This window comes from Phocoena sinus, chromosome 3 (genome assembly GCF_008692025.1).
Source record: "Phocoena sinus isolate mPhoSin1 chromosome 3, mPhoSin1.pri, whole genome shotgun sequence".
Lineage (NCBI taxonomy): Eukaryota > Metazoa > Chordata > Mammalia > Artiodactyla > Phocoenidae > Phocoena > Phocoena sinus.
Window position 1 is genome coordinate 95,600,300 of NC_045765.1, and position 22,129 is coordinate 95,622,428.

General features: G+C 38.9%; 1 protein-coding gene across 6 annotated transcripts in view; it reads left to right on the top strand.

The window, feature by feature from the left end:
* ELL2 (elongation factor for RNA polymerase II 2) overlaps positions 1-22,129 on the top strand; it is a 75,608-nt gene that overhangs the window by 34,579 nt on the left and 18,900 nt on the right. For 3 of the 6 annotated variants that reach the window (XM_032625890.1, XM_032625892.1, XM_032625891.1), the window contains 2 exons: positions 10,911-11,032; positions 15,996-16,159. In XM_032625890.1, coding sequence (XP_032481781.1) covers positions 10,911-11,032; positions 15,996-16,159 — 286 coding nt within the window. Of the gene's footprint in view, positions 1-8,783; positions 15,845-15,995; positions 16,160-22,129 lie in introns of those variants that run through there. The other 3 variants (XM_032625893.1, XM_032625894.1, XM_032625895.1) reach the window with 3 other exon arrangements.

Genomic DNA, 22,129 nt, shown 5'->3' on the forward strand with positions numbered 1-22,129 from the left:
TCCTACTTGATCAGGAGAATTGCTAAGTTTAGAATTATTTAGTGTGGTTTCCCTAAGTCCTTTAAAATGCAAAGTGGTTTTAAAGACGCTGGATCATATTTTCAATGGAATTTGGTAAGGCCAGAGTATTCTGTGAGTATTTTTATAAAGATGAAGATACTTTTAAAAAAAGAAAAATGTATAATATATAATAAATTTAAGTTCCACAAACCAGGCAACCACTTGACCTAGGTTTGTGGGCTAAACATAGCACAAGGAGGTAAAAAAACTTTTTCATTCTGATGTTTGTACCACACAGTGCATGCTGTTTGGGATTTTTTTTTTTTCTTCCTTTCATTTTGCTATTTACTTTGCCTGCTCTGCAGAGCCCTGGTTTTCCTCTGATCTACTTCAGTTATATCTCTAATTTTTTAGTAGTCCTGGTGTAAGTCTTCTTCAGAGTGAATTTAATCTAGTCCCAAGTTTCTTCAGATTAATTGAACAAATATTTATTCGGTATCTGTCATGTTCCAGATATGTATGAAAGTAAGACCATGGTCCTTGCCTCCAAAGAACTCATAGTCTAGTGGGGAGGAAGACACAAACAAGTACTTAGCATGCAGTAGAAGTGAGCCCAAGGTGCTGTGGGGACAGAAAAGGGAACCCATCGCACTGGGGAAGGGAAAGGCTCCTGAACTGAGTATTAAACAAAGGATAAGCTAATGCAAGCCAAGACAAGAAGTGGAGACATCAAATACAAGGTGGAGAGTGAGGACCAAGTCTATTGGGAAGGAACCACATGTGTCCTATGAAATCTTAACAAACTTCTCAGATTCTCCTGGTGGCTCTCTCACTTTTCTTCTAAAAGGTACTTTGGCATTTAGCTCAATTTTGCAGTCATTTTTAAATACAAATTTTCTGTTCTCTCACACTCCATAGTCTGTATACCTTTTCCCTGTTCTCTAGTATCTGCTATTTGCATCTTTCCCCTGCCACTAACTGTCATCCCCCCCTTTTTCCTGGAAATACCGAGCTACCAGCCAACTACACCCAGCCACCTGGGCCCTTTTAAATAATTTTTGGCCGTGGAGTTACAAAATGAGTCATAACAAAACTCATTTTGAAGCCCCTTTTTAGCTGGTGAAACCAGCATTGGTCAATTGTATTTTAGTGCACTTAGCTAGTATGGATTCAGTTACATTAAGGTACTCATCATCATATCCAAGAATAAATATACACACACATACATACACACATGAGTATATATACACATACATGTATATATGTATATGTGTATGCACACACACACTCAAACAACTCCATTCTTCCAGGGGAAAATGCCTTGGTATCATCCTTGATTTCTCTCTTTCTTTCATTCCTCACAGTCAGTATGTCTAGGAATCCTGCTGCCTCTGCATGCAAAATATATCCCGATTCCTCCACTTCTCCCCATCTCCTGTTCGAAGCCCTCATCATCTCGCTCCTGAATTTCTGTACATATATGCCACAATGGCAGGGATCTTTGTGGTTTTATTCATTAATGTGTCACAGAAACCTAGAATAGTGCCTGACACAGCAGGCAGTCAGTTAATATTTGTGGAATAAATGAATTAAATGAACAAATTAATCAATCAATGTCACCTTGGATGACATTGACATATGTTGGATATACCAACATTTAGAAGGTTGGTTTCATATTAAAGAGAACCATATTAAGAAAGCCAAAAATTACTCAAGGCAGTTTTTTTCAGTTTCAGTTATATAGCAGCTTGGGTGTATTTGACTTTTAAAAATTCGCACTTTACTCCTGTAAGGTGGTATTGCTTACTTGTAACCAATTAAAATTAGTTTTGAAATGTTGCCATCAATGATGTTATCCCCAAAACAGCCATAAATATAAAAGAATACATTTTGGATGAGAATGCAGTTCAAAGGAATGAGTTTTCTGATAAGACTATATCCTATGGAAGTAACAGAACCAAGAAGTCTCGTTACTGGCCTATACTGTACCCTTTCATCGAGAATTTTTTAATAAGTTCTATTACTGGATTTAAGGAGCTACATGAAGCTTAATAGGAAAAGCTATACTACTTTACTTTTTTCCTTAATACTATACATCTTGCCAAAGAGGAAGAATGCAAGGAGATAAATGGACTTATTTTGTCCTGAATTATTCATATTAATTGGTACATGGCCTGCGTTTTTTGGATGACTGCCAATAGTTCCCTTTGTGCAGATACATTTAGCATTTTGCACTACTCTCAGTAAAGTCTCTATCATGTGGAAATTTCAGATGTTTATGATATATGTGGGATCTTCTCCACTCCCTGTCATTCCTTGTCAATAGGAATATTTATCTCTTACTGATTTCTCTAATACTTAAACTTGATCAATTGCCAGTGAAAGATACCCTCCCCTCCCCTCCCTAGTCCCCCACCTCCACCACAGCATTGGTTTCTACATCTGGACTGATCCGAGAGGGGTTTTTTTCCTTCCCTAAACCCATAATGTTAGGCCTAAACTCATAACCGCAGCTCTAGTTTGAAAAATAGGACTTGCGGCTTTCAGGTTGAGATTTCTATTTTCTGTTCTGATTCTAGGTTTATTCTGTCCCTAAACTCTGGAACCTGAACAGTACATGCAAATATCAATACACTTCTCTAGCTAAACCGAATTTTCTAGATTATTAAGAAATTACAGGATTTTTTTTTTCAGAAATTACAGATTAAAAGTCAGGAAAGGATTTGAGAACAATGGAGAATTCTAATGTTTAAGTGTTTGTAGCACTTTTTGTATCCAAACTAAGATATATAGTTTATCTATAGTAAAATAATAGATATTTTAGTCAAATAATATTAAGCTGGCCTCCTAAGATACTATAGGAATGGAAGAAGTGGGTTTTGAGGTCATAAAAATTGGGAAACCACTATTCAGTATGAAAGAACCTACAGCAAAGTAAATGCTTTTGTTTAAGCTGGCATTTCCCAAACTTATTTGAGGATAGAACCCCTTTTTAATATAAGGAAACTTTCAACATGCTTTATATTGGTGGAAAAAAAGCAGACACTTCAGTTCTAGTCCTGGCTGAGGCTTCAATCACCATTTTTATTCATTCAGCAAGTACATATGGAGTGACTCTGCCACACACTATTCAAGATGCTGGCAATACAGAGAACAAACCAGACAAAAGCCTCTGTCCTTCTAAGGATTATATTCTAGCCAGAGGAGAAAGACAACAAACAAAATCTGTAAGTAGTGCAGGTACTAAGTGCTTTAGACAAACGTGGAGCCAGGGTCAGGAGGTCAGGAGTACAGGGGTTACAATTTTATATAGAGACGTAACCTTGAGCAAGTCACTTAACTTCTCTCTGTTTCAAATCTGTGAAATGAAGACATTCGACTAGATGATCTCAAAGGCCCTGCCAGGAGGTCTGCTTTAAGGACCGAGAGTTGTCATGTCAAACTCTGTGGTATTGCTGGGTCATGAACATCCATTGAGCATTTGCAGTCACCTTAGTAGAAAAGGATGGATATTAGAACTTATAGAATTGCTGTCAAATAAAAGCTTATGGAAGTTTAAATCATTTGTAATACCCACAACAGAACAAAGTGTTTATATTAAATAAATGAGGGGAAAAAAACCTTGATGGTTCTTTTTTTTTTACGTCTTTATTGGAGTATAATTGCTTTACAATGGTGTGTTAGTTTCTGCTTTATAACAAAATGAATCAGTTATACATATACATATGTTCCCATATCTCTTCCCTCTTGTGTCTCCCTCACTCGCTCCCACCCTCTATCCTACCCCTCCAGGCAGTCACAAAGCACCGAGCTGATCTCCCTGTGCTATGCGGCTGCTTCCCACTAGCTATCTACCTTACGTTTGGTAGTGTATATGTGTCCATGCCTCTCTCTCGCTTTGTCACAGCTTACCCTTCCCCCTCCCCATATCCTCAAGTCCATTCTCTAGTAGGTCTGTGTCTTTACTCCTGTCTTACCCTAGGTTCTTCATGACATTTTTTTTTCTTAAATTCCATATATATGTGTTAGCATACGGTATTTGTTTTTCTCCTTCTGACTTACTTCGCTCTGTATGACAGACTCCAGGTCCATCCACCTCACTACAAATAACTCAATTTCGTTTCTTTTTATGGCTGAGTAATATTCCATTGTACATATGTGCCACATCTTCTTTATCCATTCATCTGATGATGGACACTTAGGTTGTTTCCATCTCCTGGCTATTGTAAATAGAGCTGCAATGAACATTTTGGTACATGACTCTTTTTGAATTATGGTTTTCTCAGGGTATATGCCCAGTAGTGGGATTGCTGGGTCATATGGTGTTCTATTTATAGTTTTTTAAGGAAACTCCATACTGTTCTCCATAGTGGCTGTACCAATTCACATTCCCACCAGCAGTGCAAGAGTGTTCCCTTTTCTCCACACCCTCTCCAGCATTTATTTTGTCTAGATTTTTTGATGATGGCCATTCTGACTGGTGTGAGATGATATCTCATTGTAGTTTTGATTTGCATTTCTCTAATGATTAATGATGTTGAGCATTCTTTCATGTGTTTGTTGGCAGTCTGTATATCTTCTTTGGAGAAATGTCTCTTTAGGTCTTCTGCCCATTTCTGGATTGGGTTGTTTGTTTTTTTGTTATTGAGCTGCATGAGCTGCTTGTAAATTGTGGAGATGAATCCTTTGTCAGTTGTTTCATTTGCAAATATTTTCTGCCATTCTGAGAGTTGTCTTTTGGTCTTGTTTATGGATTCCTTTGCTGTGCAGAAGCTTTGAAGTTTCATTCGGTCCCATTTGTTTATTTTTGTTTTTATTTCCGTTTCTCTAGGAGGTGGGTCCAAAAGGATCTTGCTATGATTTATGTCATAGAGTGTTCTGCCTATGTTTTCCTCTAAGAGTTTGATAGTGTCTGGCCTTACATTTAGGTCTTTAATCCATTTTGAGCTTATTTTTGTGTATGGTGTTAGGGAGTGATCTAATCTCATACTTCTACATGTACCTGTCCAGTTTTCCCAGCACCACTTATTGAAGAGGCTGTCCTTTCTCCACTGTACATTCCTGCCTCCTTTATCAAAGATAAGGTGACCATATGTATGTGGGTTTATCTCTGGAGTTTCTGTCCTGTTCCATTGATCTATCTTTCAGTTTTTGTGCCAGTACCATACTGTCTTGATTACTGTAGCTTTGTAGTATAGTCTGAAGTCAGGGAGCCTGATTCCTCCAGCTCCGTTTTTCGTTCTCAAGATTGCTTTGGCTATTTGGGGTCTTTTGTGTTTCCATACAAATTGTGAAATTTTTTGTTCTAGTTCTGTGAAAAATGCCAGTGATAGTTTGATAGGGATTGCATTGAATCTGTAGATTGCTTTGGGTAGTAGAGTCATTTTCACAGTGTTGATTCTTCCAATCCAAGAACATGGTGTATCCCTCCATCTATTTGTATCATCTTTAATTTCTTTCATCAGTGTCTTATAATTTTCTGCATACAGGTCTTTTGTTTCCTTAGGTAGGTTTATTCCTAGATATTTTATTCTTTTTGTTGCAATGGTAAATGGGAGTGTTTTCTTGATTTCACTTTCAGATTTTTCATCATTAATGTATAGGAATGCCAGAGATTTCTGTGCATTAATTTTGTATCCTGCTACTTTACCAAATTCATTGATTAGCTCTAGTAGTTTTCTGGTAGCATCTTTAGGATTCTCTGTGCATAGTATCATGTCGTCTGCAAACAGTGACAGCTTTACTTCTTCTTTTCTGATTTGGATTCCTTTTATTTCCTTTTCTTCTCTGATTGCTGTGGCTAAAACTTCCAAAACTATGTTGAATAAGATTGTTGAGAGTAGGCAACCTTGTCTTGTTCCTGATCTCAGTGGAAATGGTTTCAGTTTTTCACCATTGAGGACGATGTTGGCTGTGGGTTTGTCATATATGGCCTTTATTATGTTGAGGAAAGTTCCCTCTATGCCTACTTTCTGGAGGGCTTTTATCATAAATGGGTGTTGAATTTTGTCGAAAGCTTTCTCTGCTTGATGGTCCTATTTTTAATCTAGTGTGTACCTCAGTCCAGTGGAGCAACCTCTGCAGTAAAAGTACCAGTGGCTTTTAAGCAGATGTTAGCATGCCTCTGTGAGAAATTTGCAGCAGTGTGCACACTGCACTTTTGTCCTATATCCTTACGTAAATAGGAGGTCTGTGATTTGATATTGAAATGACCTTTCAGGCAGGATCCCAGTGCCACATGCCTGAACTTATGTCTCAGAATAATTAGAAGCTTTGACTTACACATCTTGGTATACAGTGTTTATGTTAATTATAAATGTCTGAAAGTTTCCTGAAACTTTGTCTTCGTAGCTTCTTATCAAAGACAGACTGGAGTTTGGGAGGAGGGTTGTGGATTGTGGTCCTAAGCCTTTGATTTTCAGGCTCTCATATTTGGAATGAAAATTAAAATCTACATTTCGAGTTGCCCAGAACATGGTAGTATGTTTTTATATTTTTCATTGCGAATAGGAAACTGTTTAGAATCATAGTCTTTGATACTTTTAAAATAATATTTCATTCTTAAGACATTTAGCTAAAAAAATTTCCAGTAGACCATGGGTTGCTAAATATAAAGATATTCCCACTGATTTATAGGAAAAGCTCAAAATATTATAATTAAAATTGAGAAGTTCCTATCGTACAAAGGGATGCTCCTCCACGATTGTTTCTAAATCAGACCTCAGAATTTCTTTTCCCATGGTGATTAGTCCTGTCTCCAGAAGCTGATCGTATGCCCGCCAATAACAGTCATTTCATTTTAACTCCCTCTCTTCATATTCGATATTCAAAGGCCAGTTTATAAGAAAATGCTTCATAACCATTCTGGAAGAAACGATTGACTCCTATTTCACTATCTAGACAAGCTGTTGAATAGGTTCCTATATATTAGAGAGAGGAGCCATAAGTATCCACAAGTTCCTCTGAAAGTCTAGTCTCTGAAGTGGGGACTCTGATCCCACTTTAGCTCTGACCCTCAGCAGTCCTACAGGCTCTGGTCCACTCAGAGGTCCCCATAGTTTAGTTCTGAAGCCCCCACTCCTTCACCCCTCCTGCCTGCCCTAATTGTCATACACAACCTGCTCTTTCCATTAAGGCTTTGCCCAAGGAGCCAAACTGTTAGGCCAGCTATAAACATAAGTACTTTTTGTACATACATTTCATTCTGAAGAGTATATTCAGATATTAATGCAAATAAAATTTGTATCTAATTTATGCCATCCCCTTCAGGAAATTAGATATACTAAATCTATAGACCGTATAATTTAAGCTTTTGAAATTTTAAAGATACGAAGATTGCTAGGCAACATCTTGCTCTCAGATCTTTTACAGGAAAAGCCTGAGATTAGGTCAGGCTGTACCATCTGCATTGCTGTTGATCTGAAAACCACAGAGGAAAGGAGATGTAGAAACTTAGTTGTGGCAACTCAGAACTTCATGTTCTCATCATTCCTTAACCTCCAACCCCACCCCAGCTCCTCGGCTGGAGAAAATTACCATGATATGCATCAAGATTCACCTTTGGGTTCCATGATGAACATAATTTTCCCTGATGCCTGCCCCTGCCCCTATCTGCTCACTGCTCACGTACACACCACAGAGTGGGACAGTGGGTTGGAGAGACTTCTGAGAAGTCCTGCTGTCATTCTCCATGCTATTACCTCTTTTTTTCTTAAACGGGTACTTTTATTTCTTTAAAGATACCATTTCCCCCTCCACTTCTTCATTAATTTTCAGAAGTCAATAAAGTCAGAATTCCCTGACTTCTTTTCTACCTCTAGCTTTAATCCATAATTTCTTAACTTGGGCCTTACTGACATCTTAGACTGGGTAACTCTTTGTTGTGGGACTGTCCTGTGTACTGTAAAGTGTTGGGCAGTGTCTCTGGCCTCCAGTAGATGCCAATAGCACCCTCCCACACCACATGTCCCCGGGGGGCAAAACTGCCCCTTGTTGAAAACTGCTGTTCTAATCTATGTGGGATACAAACTTTCAAACACTTCAGTGGGTATATAGCATGGGTTGTGTATTTTTTTTTATTTTGTTTCTGTATGATCTGATTCTTTCCTGTTCTGTTCATTATGATATTTTTTAAATGACTATAGCTTTTTTCTATTCAAGATTCTTTTAAAGAATAAAAATATGAAAGTATTCTATGCCCACCATCAGGCCAGACCCTAATGCTTTGAGTGGTGTGCACAGTAATTAATTCATACAAGGTATTTTTGTTATTAAATCCTCCAAATTTACACAAAGACATTCTGTGTGTATGTGTTTAAAAATGAAAAAAATGTATAGGAAGATAATTTTTCACCTTAAGAAGTATAAGTGTTACTTAAGAGGAATCACAATTTAGATGATAAGAAAGGAAAAATCTACATTTAAATATTATAAAGGTTCGTTAAGAACTTTCCTGAATAAAATGCTCTGTTTAGTAGATGTCTGAGCTTAAGGACTCCAGTAATTAAGTTAAAAGTTTTCAGTGAAAGAATACCGAACATTTGTAGAATTTGAGTACAGACTCTAGTCACTCCTGCAAAATACAAAAAAACTATATGCTTCTACTTTTTTAAAATATAACTTAGAATCTCCCCAAACGGACAGTCTTTCATACTCTGATACGTAAAGTGCTCCTGCATTCCCAGACCTGAGCCGCACAGGAAGGAAGACCTTAGGCCTAAACTGAAGCCAGAGCCTGGCCTGGAGATGAGCCTACAACCACTGTGGAAAATCTCCCCAACCAGGTTCTGCAGATCTACAGGGACAGTTGAGGGGGAAGGTGAATGGAAGTTAAGTGAGTCATGGCTGAAGAAGGGATGTCATTCAAGTGTTCACACCTACATTACCTGTCTACCTCCTGTCCTAGACCTTAAGGAAGCTTTGGGCTACCGGGCACATCCCTTCTCTGACAGCAGAGCCCTGCTATTATTAGGAAAACAAAAGCAGACGTCAGTGAATGCTGTTACACCACCAGCCTGTGGACAGACTTGCTGTTCCCTTGCATCTCACACAAGCATTCCTTTGGCTCCTGCTCTGCTCCATCTCTATAGGATTAAGAAGTAAAACGTTCCATTTCATTTCACCAGTGTGTGTTTGCTGACGAGGTGTTCAGTTTGCATGCCCAATAAGACAGCCTGATGAATACTTACAGAGTAAATTAAGACTTGTTCACAAAGTTCCAGCATTTTAGAACTAGGGGAAATTTGGGGAAATAAAAGAGTAACTTTAGGGCCCCCCAGAGATATAATTTATAGAGTGGATAATTAATGTAGAAGCTTGTTACTCTAGTAATTAGAACTAATTTAAAAAGGGAGTCAAAGATAGTTTAAATTCATGAGTGATGGAGGATCTATGGAGTATTATCTAATATTCAACATTTTTGGTGAAATTTAGGCTCTCGAACTCTACATGGGTCTTCTGAATGAATCTCCTTTGAAAAGATGTTTACCTTTGACTTCTTTCTTTTTTCGTCTCCTTGTTCGTTCATTCCTTCAACAAACATTTATTGCATGTCTGCTATGTACCAGACACTGCAAATTGTCTCCCTTCTTAGCTTTCTTGACTCTTTTAGGGGGAGGGGTGTGGGATGGAGTTGGTGGCTTTAAATTATTTTCTGTAGATAAAACATTAGGAGTCTTTTTAGAGTGAGCAAATCAGAGTTGCAGGATGTCCTCAGGGCCAAGTAGAGTTCATACATGCTTATGCTTACTAGCATATTCATGAGTGATATATATATATATATATATATATCTGGCAGCCAGTTAGCTCTGAGTCTTAATCTTCCATTGATGTAAAGGGCAGATTTGGAGGAGACAAAAGAGAATTAGAAAACACTTTCTCCCTCCTTGCTTGTCTGCTAAATTGCCAAGACCATGTATTTGGAGGCTGGAGAGCAGGAAGTCATATTTTACTTTCTTTCCAATGCATCCTATTCATAATTATCATCTAACACCATGGTGGCCCCTGTAGACCCAAGGGAAGAAAGGTCTTGGGAGCTGGGAAGAGTGGAGCAGTTGAAAGACAGAAGTTTCCAGTTCATTTATTCACAAATATTTATTAAGCTCCTCCTATGTGCCAGGAAAATGTACCTGGTACAGGGGTTCAGTAATCGAGAGCAACCCTGTCCCTTCACTTCTGGGGCTTCCCATCTAGCAGAGAAACCAGACCTTGAGCAAGAGCATAGGAAACATCTGCCTGTTCCACAGTGTTGCCTGGGGCTCAGCCTTGGAGTGCCCTGCAGAATAATCTCTGTAGGCTGCTGACCTTGTTCTGTAAACATGAGGATGAGTACAAGAATCATAGGGCAGGGAGAAACACCCAGCTGCGTTTTGGTGTGAATGTAATTATAGTAGTCACCTTATGCTGCTAGTTATTCTTCAAAAATATTGCTCCAAGAAGTAAGAATTAAAATGAAATGCGTATGTAATAAGACAGCAAAAGATTGGGATATGGACTCTATCTCGAGACCATCTAAATATCTAGAAGCTATTTAGCAGCGGGTCATGTAGCCAAAGGCAGAACCTGTGTATCTCAAAAGAGGAAGAGCTTTTTAGCGAGTTCACTAATAACTCTTCATGTGAACTGTAACCATTTTCTAGTTTGAAAAGAAGGGGGTTCCTCTTATAAACTAATTACTGAGCCGATATGATTACTGACACTTTAGGATAGAAAATGGAAATAAGAACGTGGTGAGTTAAAGCATGCTTGTCAGATTCCTTGAATGATTTGGTAATATAAATGCTATAAATTTAGATGCTCAAGAGGGCGTCGGTAAAAAATGAATGTCGCTTGAAAAACAGTTCAGTCAGTCATCAAATCATTCTATAGCAAATTTATAATTTGAGGTGTTTCTCTCTTTGTCCCCCTTTTAGCTTGTCAAAATCCCTAAAAATGATCCCCCCAACGAAGTGCATACCTTTAACTTCTATTTGTCAAATGTGGGTAAAGACAACCCTCAAGGCAGCTTTGACTGCATCCAGCAAACCTTCTCCAGGTAAGTGCGTTCCAAGGTATGCTGAAGGGAAAATGATTTTTCTTTGAGGATTTTCTTTTTTAATTCTACAATAAAATACATGGTAGTCATTCCGTAAATATTTACTGACTTGAATGGTAGGGCTTATTTATTTATTTGAGAAATATTGAGCACATACTATGTGCTAGAAATTATATTTGTCACTGTAGGATACCATCACAAAAATTTTAAGATTTTTTCCCTTGAGGAATTTTCAAAGTATAGATTTTATACCTATAAAACATGGTTTATTTTGTTTATTTTAATTAAAGACAAGTTTGAGGGGTTTTTAAATTTTTATTCACTGAATATAAATAAGAGTGCTTTATAGTATCCTCAGGACTCACACTCATAGATAAAGGAGGAAAATATACGTGTGTTTTATATATCCCCTTCCTCCTTCGCTGTGCAAGGCTTGTTTTAAGATAGGTTTTTAAAAATCTTTATTCTGCAGCAGAATGGAAACTAGAAATTAACCCCAGTATAGCAGTCATTTCTGATTTTCAGGGGAAGAAAGGAGGGAGGAAGACAAAAATACACACCCATAGCCCAGGGTACCCACTGGAACCCTTATCTACTTAGGTCCTCTGTAAACACTAAGCTACTTGTTACACACTTCTTTGCTGTGGTTGTTTCTGATTAAAGAACGGCCCCTCGTAGGAGTTTGTTCTGCCTGTGGATAAAGACAAGGCCTTAGAGCCCCCAACCTCCCGAGAAACACTGACATTGGCCGAAAGTTCCCCAAGGCCCCCAGGGCCACCCATCCCTATCTCTCCTCTGTGTCGTACTTGAAACTTTAAGTGTTTGCTGTGTGTGGGAGAAAGGAAGGGAAAGTTGTGTTCCAAGTAAGCAGGGAAGGCAGAGATACAAAATAAGGCACTTCACTGAGAGAGGTCTAAATTTCTTCTCCCATTTAAGGCGACTAAATAACTATTTGCTTTATCTTAATCTGCCATTTTCCCTGAGTATATGCTAATTTTGCTTTCTAAAAATTGCCTTCCCCCAAACTTACATTTTTTGGTATATATTGCATGTGTTTTAGACTGTAGACTTTTCTGCACTGTCCACGGTAATAGCCACTGGCCACATGGGGCTATTTACATTTCAATAGATAAAAATGAAATAAAATTTAAAATTTAGTTCTTCACTCATACTAACTACATATTATAGGCTAAATAACCACATGGCTAGTGGTTCTCATAGTGGACAGCACAAACACAGAACATTTTAAATTGCAGAAATTTCTGTGGGACAGCATTGTAATAGATCATAGAATCACCAAGTACAATGGTCCTCGGTGATTGTGTGGTTCCACCCCTTCACTTCACAGGTTGCATAGCTGGTTGGTTAGTGACTGGGCTGAATGAGAACTGAGTTCTAACTCCTACTTCAGTGTTCTTTACATACCACAGGGCACACCGATTTCTAATTGCGCCATTACCTGTAACACTTGTCTTAAGAGAATTATTTTAGTACAGTGAGAACATTTTGACATCAAACTGAACTATGTCCCATTAGGAATTTCATTAAGGAACTTAATTCCCTCTTCAAAACCAGGCCTATCATAGGTAATATGGTTTCTCCCTTACATCATAAATACCCTGTGTGTTTATTTCTACCTTGTTTGGAGAAAGATTTAAGGTCACTTTATAAAACTATACATGATGTGCCAACAGAAAAGAAACAATTATTGTGAGAACATTGTCATAAATACATTCGTATGATCCAAGTGTGGTATGAATATAAATTGAAATTTGCCATCATAAAAACAAAAGCACTCAGAGTTCCAGTTTTTATCCTGGCAAGAAAACCTTTTTATAATCTGGCTCCACCTTTTCTATTCAGTTTGATTTTTTATTTTCCATATATCTTGTCTCTCCTACAGTTGTGCAAGCTCCTTAAGGGCAGGGGCTTTCTTACACTCATTTTCCAGTCTTACAGTGTTGGCTGAGCTCCATAAATAGATGTTCAAAAAATATATATCAACTAGTCTCCTTTCTTATCTTTCTTTTTAAATTTCCTTGGGCCTCGCTTTTCTCATATGTAAGATGGTGGAAATCCTACACTGAAAAATTCCTTGAATCTGCCCATTCACAGGCCTAGTGAAAATACATAATACAGCTCTGTAAATAATGCATACTCAAGTATAGGAAACAGTGAGCTAGGCTAGAGAAGGACTGTAGGAACATTTATGCACATATGTCAAAGTATTTAAACTTTTAAGGTAACTAAGTTCAAAAGGGATGAGTGGAGAATTCTGGAGAGTACCTTCTTGCCCACAGGGTTTATAGCTGTATTTTGTTTTCATGTAAAGATCTGTTTCTTGACCTTGGATGGTGAAAACTGTATCTTCGTTGTGATTGGCAATAGGTTCAGCTTATTCTCACTATGTAAATTACTTAGTAAATCATAGGGGGAGATGTTGAAATTCAAACTTCCTGCCACCAGACCTTCACACTGCAGACTTTTCTCTACTGCAGTCTTTTCTTCCTACTCATCCTCCCTCCCTACCCCTTCCTTTCTCTCCTTTCACTGGATTTTCAGCTCAAGTAGGCCTCATTAAAAAAGACAATAAAAACAAAAACCGGGCTTCCCTGGTGGCGCAGTGGTTGAGGGTCCACCTGCCTATGCAGGGGACACGGGTTTGTGCCCCGGTCCGGGAAGATCCCACGTGCCACGGAGCGGCTGGGCCCATGAGCCATGGCCCCTGAGCCTGTGCGTCCGGAGCCTGTGCTCCGCAACAGGAGAGCCACAACAGTGAGAGGCCCGCGTACCGCAAAAACAAAAACCAAAAAAAACCCAAACCCGCCTCCCTTATACTCACTTCTGGACCCGAAGTCTGGCTTCAGTCCCCGGCATTCCACTGAAATATGCTTCTCGAAGAGAGCCTTTACCTCCTTGCCCATGAACCCAGGGGATGCTTATTGGTTCCTTATTATTCTGGACTTGTTGCCAACATTTCACACTGTGGACCACTCTCTGATTCTTGAAGTATTCTATTCCCATGGCTTCCATGACACACTGCTCTTCTAATTTCCCTCTACCTCTTTGGTCTCCTGTGGTCTTTTTATCTTCCTGTTGATTATTTTAAATATTAGTGTTATTCACAGTCCATTCCCTCCTGAGACTGCTCCTTACTTCTTCAAAGTCACCAACCAGGTCCAACACTGAATTCATTTTCTCTCTCCCATCCGTACTCCGGTGTCTCACATGGCAGCTCCACACACCTAGTAACTTGGGCACAATCTTTAACGACCACCCACCCAACCCACACCCCCAACCCCTGGCCATGGCTAATCTCTGACCAAATCCTGTCAATGCTGCCTCCTCACTATCTCTGGAATCTGTTTACTGTTCTGCATTCACACTGCCCTACCCTGGTTCAAGCCATTGCTTCTTGTCTGTAATCGTTCAATAGCCTCTTAACTGGTCTGCTTTCACAAGAGTGCCCCCTTCCTTTCAATCTGTTCTGCATCCAGATTGATTTTTCTACGGAATAAATGAGACTGTTTTCAGTCTCTGTTATTCTTGGGGAAAAGTCCAAAATTTATACTATGACCTCCAAAGCCCTGTGTGATGCACTTCTTATACCCTCTTTTCATCCTCACCTCTAATTGTTCTTGCCAGCTCCCTTTGGTCAAGCTGAAAACCTTCTCCTTGTTCCTCTGGGCCTGCACACATTGGTTATCCCTTTAGAACACTTTTGTCCTTCCCCCTTGTCTAGTTATCCCTCTAGATCAGCTCAATCACCACTTCCTCTAGGAAGCCTTTGCCTTGCCCACAAGTCCAGGTGAAGTACCTTCCTGGGGGTTCCCTGTTCCCTGTCACTTGTCACACTGCATCATAATTTCCAGTGTGCTCATTCTTGTCGCCCATTAGACAGAGAGCTCCTTGAAGGAGGGACCACATCTGTAAGTCCTTGTCACAGCCCAGGTACCTCACACATTGCCAGGCACACAGTCTCTCTGCCCAATAAATATTTATGAGATGAATGAACTGATTTTTTTTAAATAGCATTTGTACAGACAGTTATTAGCAACTTACAAAAATTTTATCAACCCTTATTTCTTAGCATCATAACAAAGCTACTTCCAATTAAGTTTAGAAATAGAATATCAGAGCTGTAGTGACATTTTCATTACTTCTACATTCTAGTCTGTTTTAAGGCCATAATAATTTCTTTTTAAAATACTAGCATAACTGTTACCATAATCCCCTAATATTAGCATAATACTTTGAATACAGAGCCGTCTTCCTGGCCAGTGTTAATATTCGTGATTGTGTAAATAAAAGGTTTCTTTTTTTAATATTTCTGCAAAAATCTCCAGTATTTTTCAGTATTTGCTGTATCAAAAGATCATCTTATAGAGATTTAACAATGGTAAATATAAAGTTACAATTTTTTAGGGTATTTGGGTGAATAGTAATAAATTAAACTATGATATTTGGCAGTTCTTTAGCCTTAAACTTAATATCTTATTAAAAATAAAAGGCATTATTATGGTGGGTCTGTTTCATCTAGTCAGTTCTAAAGCATACATATTATGGTTCCATTAAAAGTAAACTTTTAACATTTTTCACATCAGTGGTAGGTAATTCTTTTAAAAATGACAGTAGAACTACAGTGCCCATCAAGACTCTGGTCTTCATTCCAAGTACTGATTCTTTTTTTTTTTTTTTTTTCAACATTTCATGGATTTGGTCTCTGAGATCTCATTTCACCCATTCTATCCAGAATATGGAAAAAAAAAAAATGTGATATCAAATGAAGAGGAGAAACTTAAAAATTTTTAAGTAAGCTTTACATTTTAAAATGACTAATATTAGTTATTTTGAATTGCAAAGTTATTATTAAAGCTGTTGGTTTTAGGATTATACAATTTCTGCTTGCCTTTATTATGCAAAATGTGGGACATATCTAACAAGGCACCATCTTACCTGACAGCTCTGGAGCATCCCAGCTCAATTGCCTGGGATTTATACAAGATAAAATTACAGTGTGTGCAACAAATGACTCGTATCAGATGACACGAGAAAGAATGACCCAGGCAGAGGAGGAATCCCGCAACCGAAGCACAAAAGTTATCAAACCTGGTGGACCATATGTAGGTTTGTATAGATACCTTTCTCCTTCTTGCTGATTGATTGGAATAATTCAAGATCACTCTAGGTAAATATCGGTAATATTACTTAATGGAAACACAGAAATTAGTTTTCAGAACACTTTGAAAAACATGGTCAAAAGTCATTTATTCTCTTCATACTGCTGATAAATTGAAGAGATTGAAAAGTTTTATTTCTTTCATAAATCCCAGATCCTCTACTGGCCATTTGTTATTACTTTACAATCCTGGGATCTGCTCAAGTTACTTTACTATGTGAGATTGTGATAGTGGTACTGTTGTGTTTTCTTTGTCACTGGATGATGTAATTTCAGTGGTGGACAGTATAGTTCTTATTTTGTACTTCTGGAGAGTTATTTTTATAGTAAAATCTATTAGTAGAACTTATGAGTTTTCTATTAGCAGAATTTCAAAGGATCTTTGCACAACAAGGAGTTTTTATTGCAAAAGTATTAAAACGTGCTTATAGCAAAGCATTAGGGTGATGCCTCTTTGGTACCTCAATTGTGATGTCATCTCAATTATGGATCCTCATCCTCACCTCTCCATTAATTAAGAACCTGCCCTACCCCCATCACCTTTATCATCAGCTCACTCAAATATCCATCAAATCGAGGGGAATTAAGACCAGACCAGCAAGATGAGTCTCTCCTTTACGAGCAGTGACCCTGACAGTTTTAAAGAGTTAATTCACAGTGACTATTAACAGTAATAGAGAGAATCACACAGAGTGAGGATGAGCTCTATGAGGCCTCGGTCAGTTTAATAACACAAGTCACTGGATAGTAAATGATGAAAGGATATTAATTTGAAAATGTAAATGCTAACAAAAAGTCTCTTGAATAACCAGATCCCTTAATCAACATCTTTCCATGGTTTGGTATAATTCTACTTCTGTATTTTCCCATTGCTGACCCAGCTACAATACATTCAGCTTTGAGAAGCTCCACTAGTATCTTTAATAAGTATTTCTTTGGAACAGAGCCAGTGCTTCTGGGACTTGGTGCTTAGCTTAGATACATTTAGTTTGGTTTAACAACAATTCATGGCTTCCTCAGGTATCTGTACCCACAGGGCCCAGTTCCCTGCCCAGTAAGTTACTAGCAATGAGATTTTTCATCTTCTCTTTCCTGCTGAATGAGGTAACAACTTCAAACCTCCTTTCTTTCTTTCTTTATTCTCATAGGTAACTTAATTAACTTTAGTAGGCTAAATCTCAAATTGTTTTTAAAATGTACAAGATCTGCTGCTCTTAAATTTAAGTGCACGCTATGAATTTGCTGTCCCTGTTGCTTTGAGAGTGTTTTTTAAGTCCAATACCACCAATTTATAAACAGTAAGACAACTTGGTGTGTTTGACAAAGGAATAGAAGACTCCAGCAATCAAAATGATTTTTTTTTCTTCCCAATATAACTATCTGAAAACCTTCACCTTGATTTATTCCAAAGCTTGAAAATTAGCAATGATCACCGTACTTTTCCATTGAAAGATCCTTGGGCGTACCCTATGTCCATGTGTTTTTGTTTGTTTTGATAGGATCGGTACAGTTCATTCCCAGCTTACACAAGAGACTTTTCAACACCCAGAATTACACAGGCCATACATGCCCTGATGGTATGGGAATTTGGGAACTTGCAGGGTTTCTTATAGGCACTACAGATAATTTATATACATTTTTTAGAGTGACCACATAGAATTTGAGGTTATCTAAATTTAAATCTGAACCAGATTACATCTGTGCCATTTTAAGAAGAGCACACATATGTTCCCCCCCCTGCAGAGCCCCACAGTGACCTCTGCCAGACAAGTGCTCTGTTTAACCTTCTCCTCTGTGCTGTGTCCTCTGTGCCCTGGGCTACTCACCATCACAGCAGTGTTCTTCTCTGGTCTTAAATCTTGTCATTAACCTCCTCAGCCCTTTATTCTCTAGGTCAAGTAACCCCAGCTCCTTTTAGCTTTCCTTAATATGGCCTGTATCCCAAGCCTTTAATTATTTTTATTGCTCTTCTCTGGACTGCCTCCAGTTCTTCACCTCAGAATTCCAAACTGCACACACTACTCCTAAGAAAAGACTAATCAATTCTGAATACAGTAGAGCAAAAGACTAGTATCCGGATTGGCTTTTCTGGTGTTTCTTTATGATTTTTTTACTCTTCCTTGTTATGGCATGTTTTGATCTTTTTCTTCTAACTGTATCCATTGCCAGGCCTTTACCATGTTTCTTTCCTTCCAGGCAGCTCAGTTTGTATCCTCCTGCTTTTTTCAGTATCTCAAAACTGACCCATTTAGTTCTTTAAAATGCTAGTCAGTCACCCTTCAAAACTAATATTACTCAGCACTTCCTGAGTGCTTGCAATGCACAAGGCACTGGTTAGCACTTCACATGTAGTTATTCATCTAAATCTCACAATCACCGCATGAGCTGGGTTATGATTGCCTCTCCATTTTACATATCAAGTTGTTGGTATCAGCAAACAGCAAATGATAAGAGTTTGGCCTCATTAACAAGTTATGTTTCTTTCATAAGACAATAGGAGATACCTCTTTAGTTCTTAATTGAATATATCATATAAAATGATACCAAAAGCTGACCTCTGCCAGCTTAGAAGCCTTTGCAGAAGCCTTTGCAGAGCAAGGTTTCTTTTAATAGTGTCAGCCCGAGTAGAGGACAAATAGGAATAATGTTGGTCTCACTGTGGGGGGTATGGTGGCATCATCCAGTCCTCTGATAGTTGAATTAGGGCACAAGCCCAGTTTAAGGAAGGGAAGGCTGTGCTCTTAGGGGTCAGCTTCCCTAGGCAACCAGGAATGTGAGCTTCTGTGACCTTCTAGTGTGCTTGGGGTGGGGAGTGGGGGAAGGCCTATTTTGCCTGGAGAGGAGCACAGGAGAAGCTTTAACCTAGAAAACATTGTTATTATTTCTTCAGTAATATTTCCAGTTCTAGTTATGCCATTGATATCAATGATGAGCATTGTTGTGTTATAATCCTTCCCCTTTGTTTAAAAAAAAGAAAAAAGAAACTTATCACTTCTAGTTTACCAGTATCTTAAGTCTGCTCACTGACTCCTATCTAAATTCTGGAAATTTATTGAATTGTAAATTTTGGTTATTTTATATACCTAATATCTATTTAGGTATATAAAATAACCCAAACAACCTAATTTCTAGGATCCTTTTTCCAGTTTTCCCAACTTTTCCCCCCATCCTCCTTATTTTTGATGTTAGTACATGTTTGAGTGACCTTGGACAAATCAATTAACATCTGGAGACCTTAATTTTCTCAAATATTAAAATAAGGGGTTTGGGGCTTCCCCGGTGGCACAGTGGTTAAGAATCCACCTGCCAATGCAGGGGATACAGGTTCCAGCCCTGGTCCGGGAAGATCCCACATGCCGCGGAGCAACTAAGCCCGTGCGCCACAACTACTAAAGCCCGTGCACCTAGAGTCCTTGCTCCGCAACAAGAGAAGCCACCGCAATGAGAAGCCGGCACCACAACGATGAGTAGCCCCCGGTCGCCACAACTAGAGAAAGCCTGCCTGCAGCAACGAAGCCCCAACGCAGCCATAAATAAATAAATAAATAAACTTATAAAAAAATAAATAAGGGGTTTTGAACTTAGATAACAGCTAAGGTCCTTTGTAGTCCTAGCAGTCTATGACTGTTGTTTATATATGTTTTGATAGTAAACCTTTTGAAGAAGTGATCTCAAATGCTAAGTAGTGGAGATGGATTTCATTGCAGTGGATTATGTATTTAACCATGACAGAGTCACACCACTGTCAAGGTCCTGCCAGTGTTTTTAAAACCTTGGGTCAGTGTTGCCAGGGTTTTTAGTTAGGTTCCACAGAACAGAAAAACAACTGCAGAAGACGGTTGCTGTCCCTGCTCTCTTTCTGATTGTCTGTTTTAACACCTTCCTTTCAGATTGTTTACTCAGAGTCATTAGACGGAGGGCTAAGTACTTTTACCATCTCATATTAAATGGAGAAGCTAGCAGTGGGCTCCTTGTTATGAAACAAAACGGTTCAGATATAGTCCCAGATTACCCAACTCTGTCCGACCCGCTGCTGCTGTTTATATAAGGAGCCCAGGGAATTGATTAGCAGTTGGGTCTGGGAAGAGAATTAGGTTCTCCCACAGGCTTTATTAAAAGGGCTTTTCTGAGGCAAATGTAAAAAATAAAAATAAATCCTTTCTTCTGCCCACTTTGAACCACATTTTCCTGCTCTTTTTTTGCTTTAGCATCTCAGTTCTGTAACTGCTTAGAGTACTAATGTTTTCTTCATTTATAGCCTTTCTTACCTTAAATCAGAGGACTCCTTCCTGGTTGAATAGGCACAAATTGATGGGGAGGCAGGGAGCAAGTGATCTTTGTGCAAAACTCTGTGGCCCAGTGTGGCTGGATTCTTCTTTCATCATTTGAAAGAAAGGGGTTACCCTACAACTTGCTGTTTAAAATGAGGTAAAGGTGAAGTGAGTGTTTTGTGGGTAGGAGATTCATGGACCTATGATAGCCTAGCATTAGGCCCCAGGTGAGACTCCAATGCTGTCACATCCCTGTCCAGATTCTAATTTCTTGTTAGCCATCATACTTTGACCCCTTTTAAGGGCAAAGTGAACCTCCCTTATTTGGTAGCCCTATGTCTACTTTGGGAGGGTGTGGTAAACTCAGGAGACCTAGGGGCTTTCCTGAGACTGTGGACCAGAGGTTGGTGAGACCTACAGAAGAGATAGGGCAGCCTGCAACACAGTGATAGTCCTGTTTTTGTTTTTATTTGTATTTGCCTTCCTTGCTGGCCTGAATTCATTCTAAATGACCAGTCATGGTGTATATGAGTTTAGTTAAAAACCATTCTCTGCTCATCCCGCTCCCTAGAGACGAGTGTGGGAGAGGGATCCATAGTCAGCTTGGTTTGGGGAAGTAGAAGTTAAACAGGTTTCAAGGGGGAGGGGAGTGTGGAATTTATAGCGTTTCCTAAACTTGTCTGACCTAACTCTATTCTTTCTTTCCAAAAATTCCTATTGAAATTTCAAGGAAGTAGTACTGTTTGCTAACACTATTGCAACTGAGAAGTAGTGGGTTGAAAGTTTTGCAACTGCCACTTTAGAAATTTCATTGTGTCTTCAGACTCTGGCAGCCTGGTAATATGCAAAAATACAGCACAGGCCACCTTGATTCTGCTCCTCTGCTGTCTGCTTGTTCACTTGCTGTCATTCACTTTGACACTTTGCTGGTCATTTCACTTTGCAAGTCATCAAAATCTAGGTCTGCTGATAGACAAAGCAGCCATAGCACTGCCTACAGGAAGCTTGCAGCCTAACATGAAGCAAGGGCAGACATTAGGCATTTGTTCATAAAACCTTTCCAACAAAGAAGTACAAGTAGGAAAACTTGGGTATTAATCGCAGAACCTTCCAAATGCTAAGTCAGCACTCTACTATTTGAGCTTATCCCATTGAAATCCTCAGTTTTCTTATCTGTGAAATAGGACCAAGGCCTACCTCATCAGGTTACTTTATGAGACTTTATATGTGTAAAGCTCTTAGCACGGTGTCCCTCCCCCATCCCATAATTGGTGCAAGGTAGATATTAGTTCCCTGCACATCTGACATTGATCTATCTCTGAATTAAGAAAAATACAGAAAACAGATATAAATCTATCTCCAAATCTCTAATTGTACCTTAATTTAATAGCTTTTCTTACCACTGGGCAGTGACCCTTTAATGTTGAGTTCCTTTGTTGTGCAGTATTTTGATCTGATATTTACAATTGGTTACATCTAGATAGTAAAGAAATATAAGAGCCAGTGAGACCTTTCTTTCTCCTTTAGGTAGGATTGTATCGAACAAACAGCCCCTCTGGCCAGGCCTTGGGAACCCAGCATGGACAGAACTACTATTCAGTAAAGCTCCTGTCCCACTAAGCTGTTTTCACCCAAGCCAACAGCGCT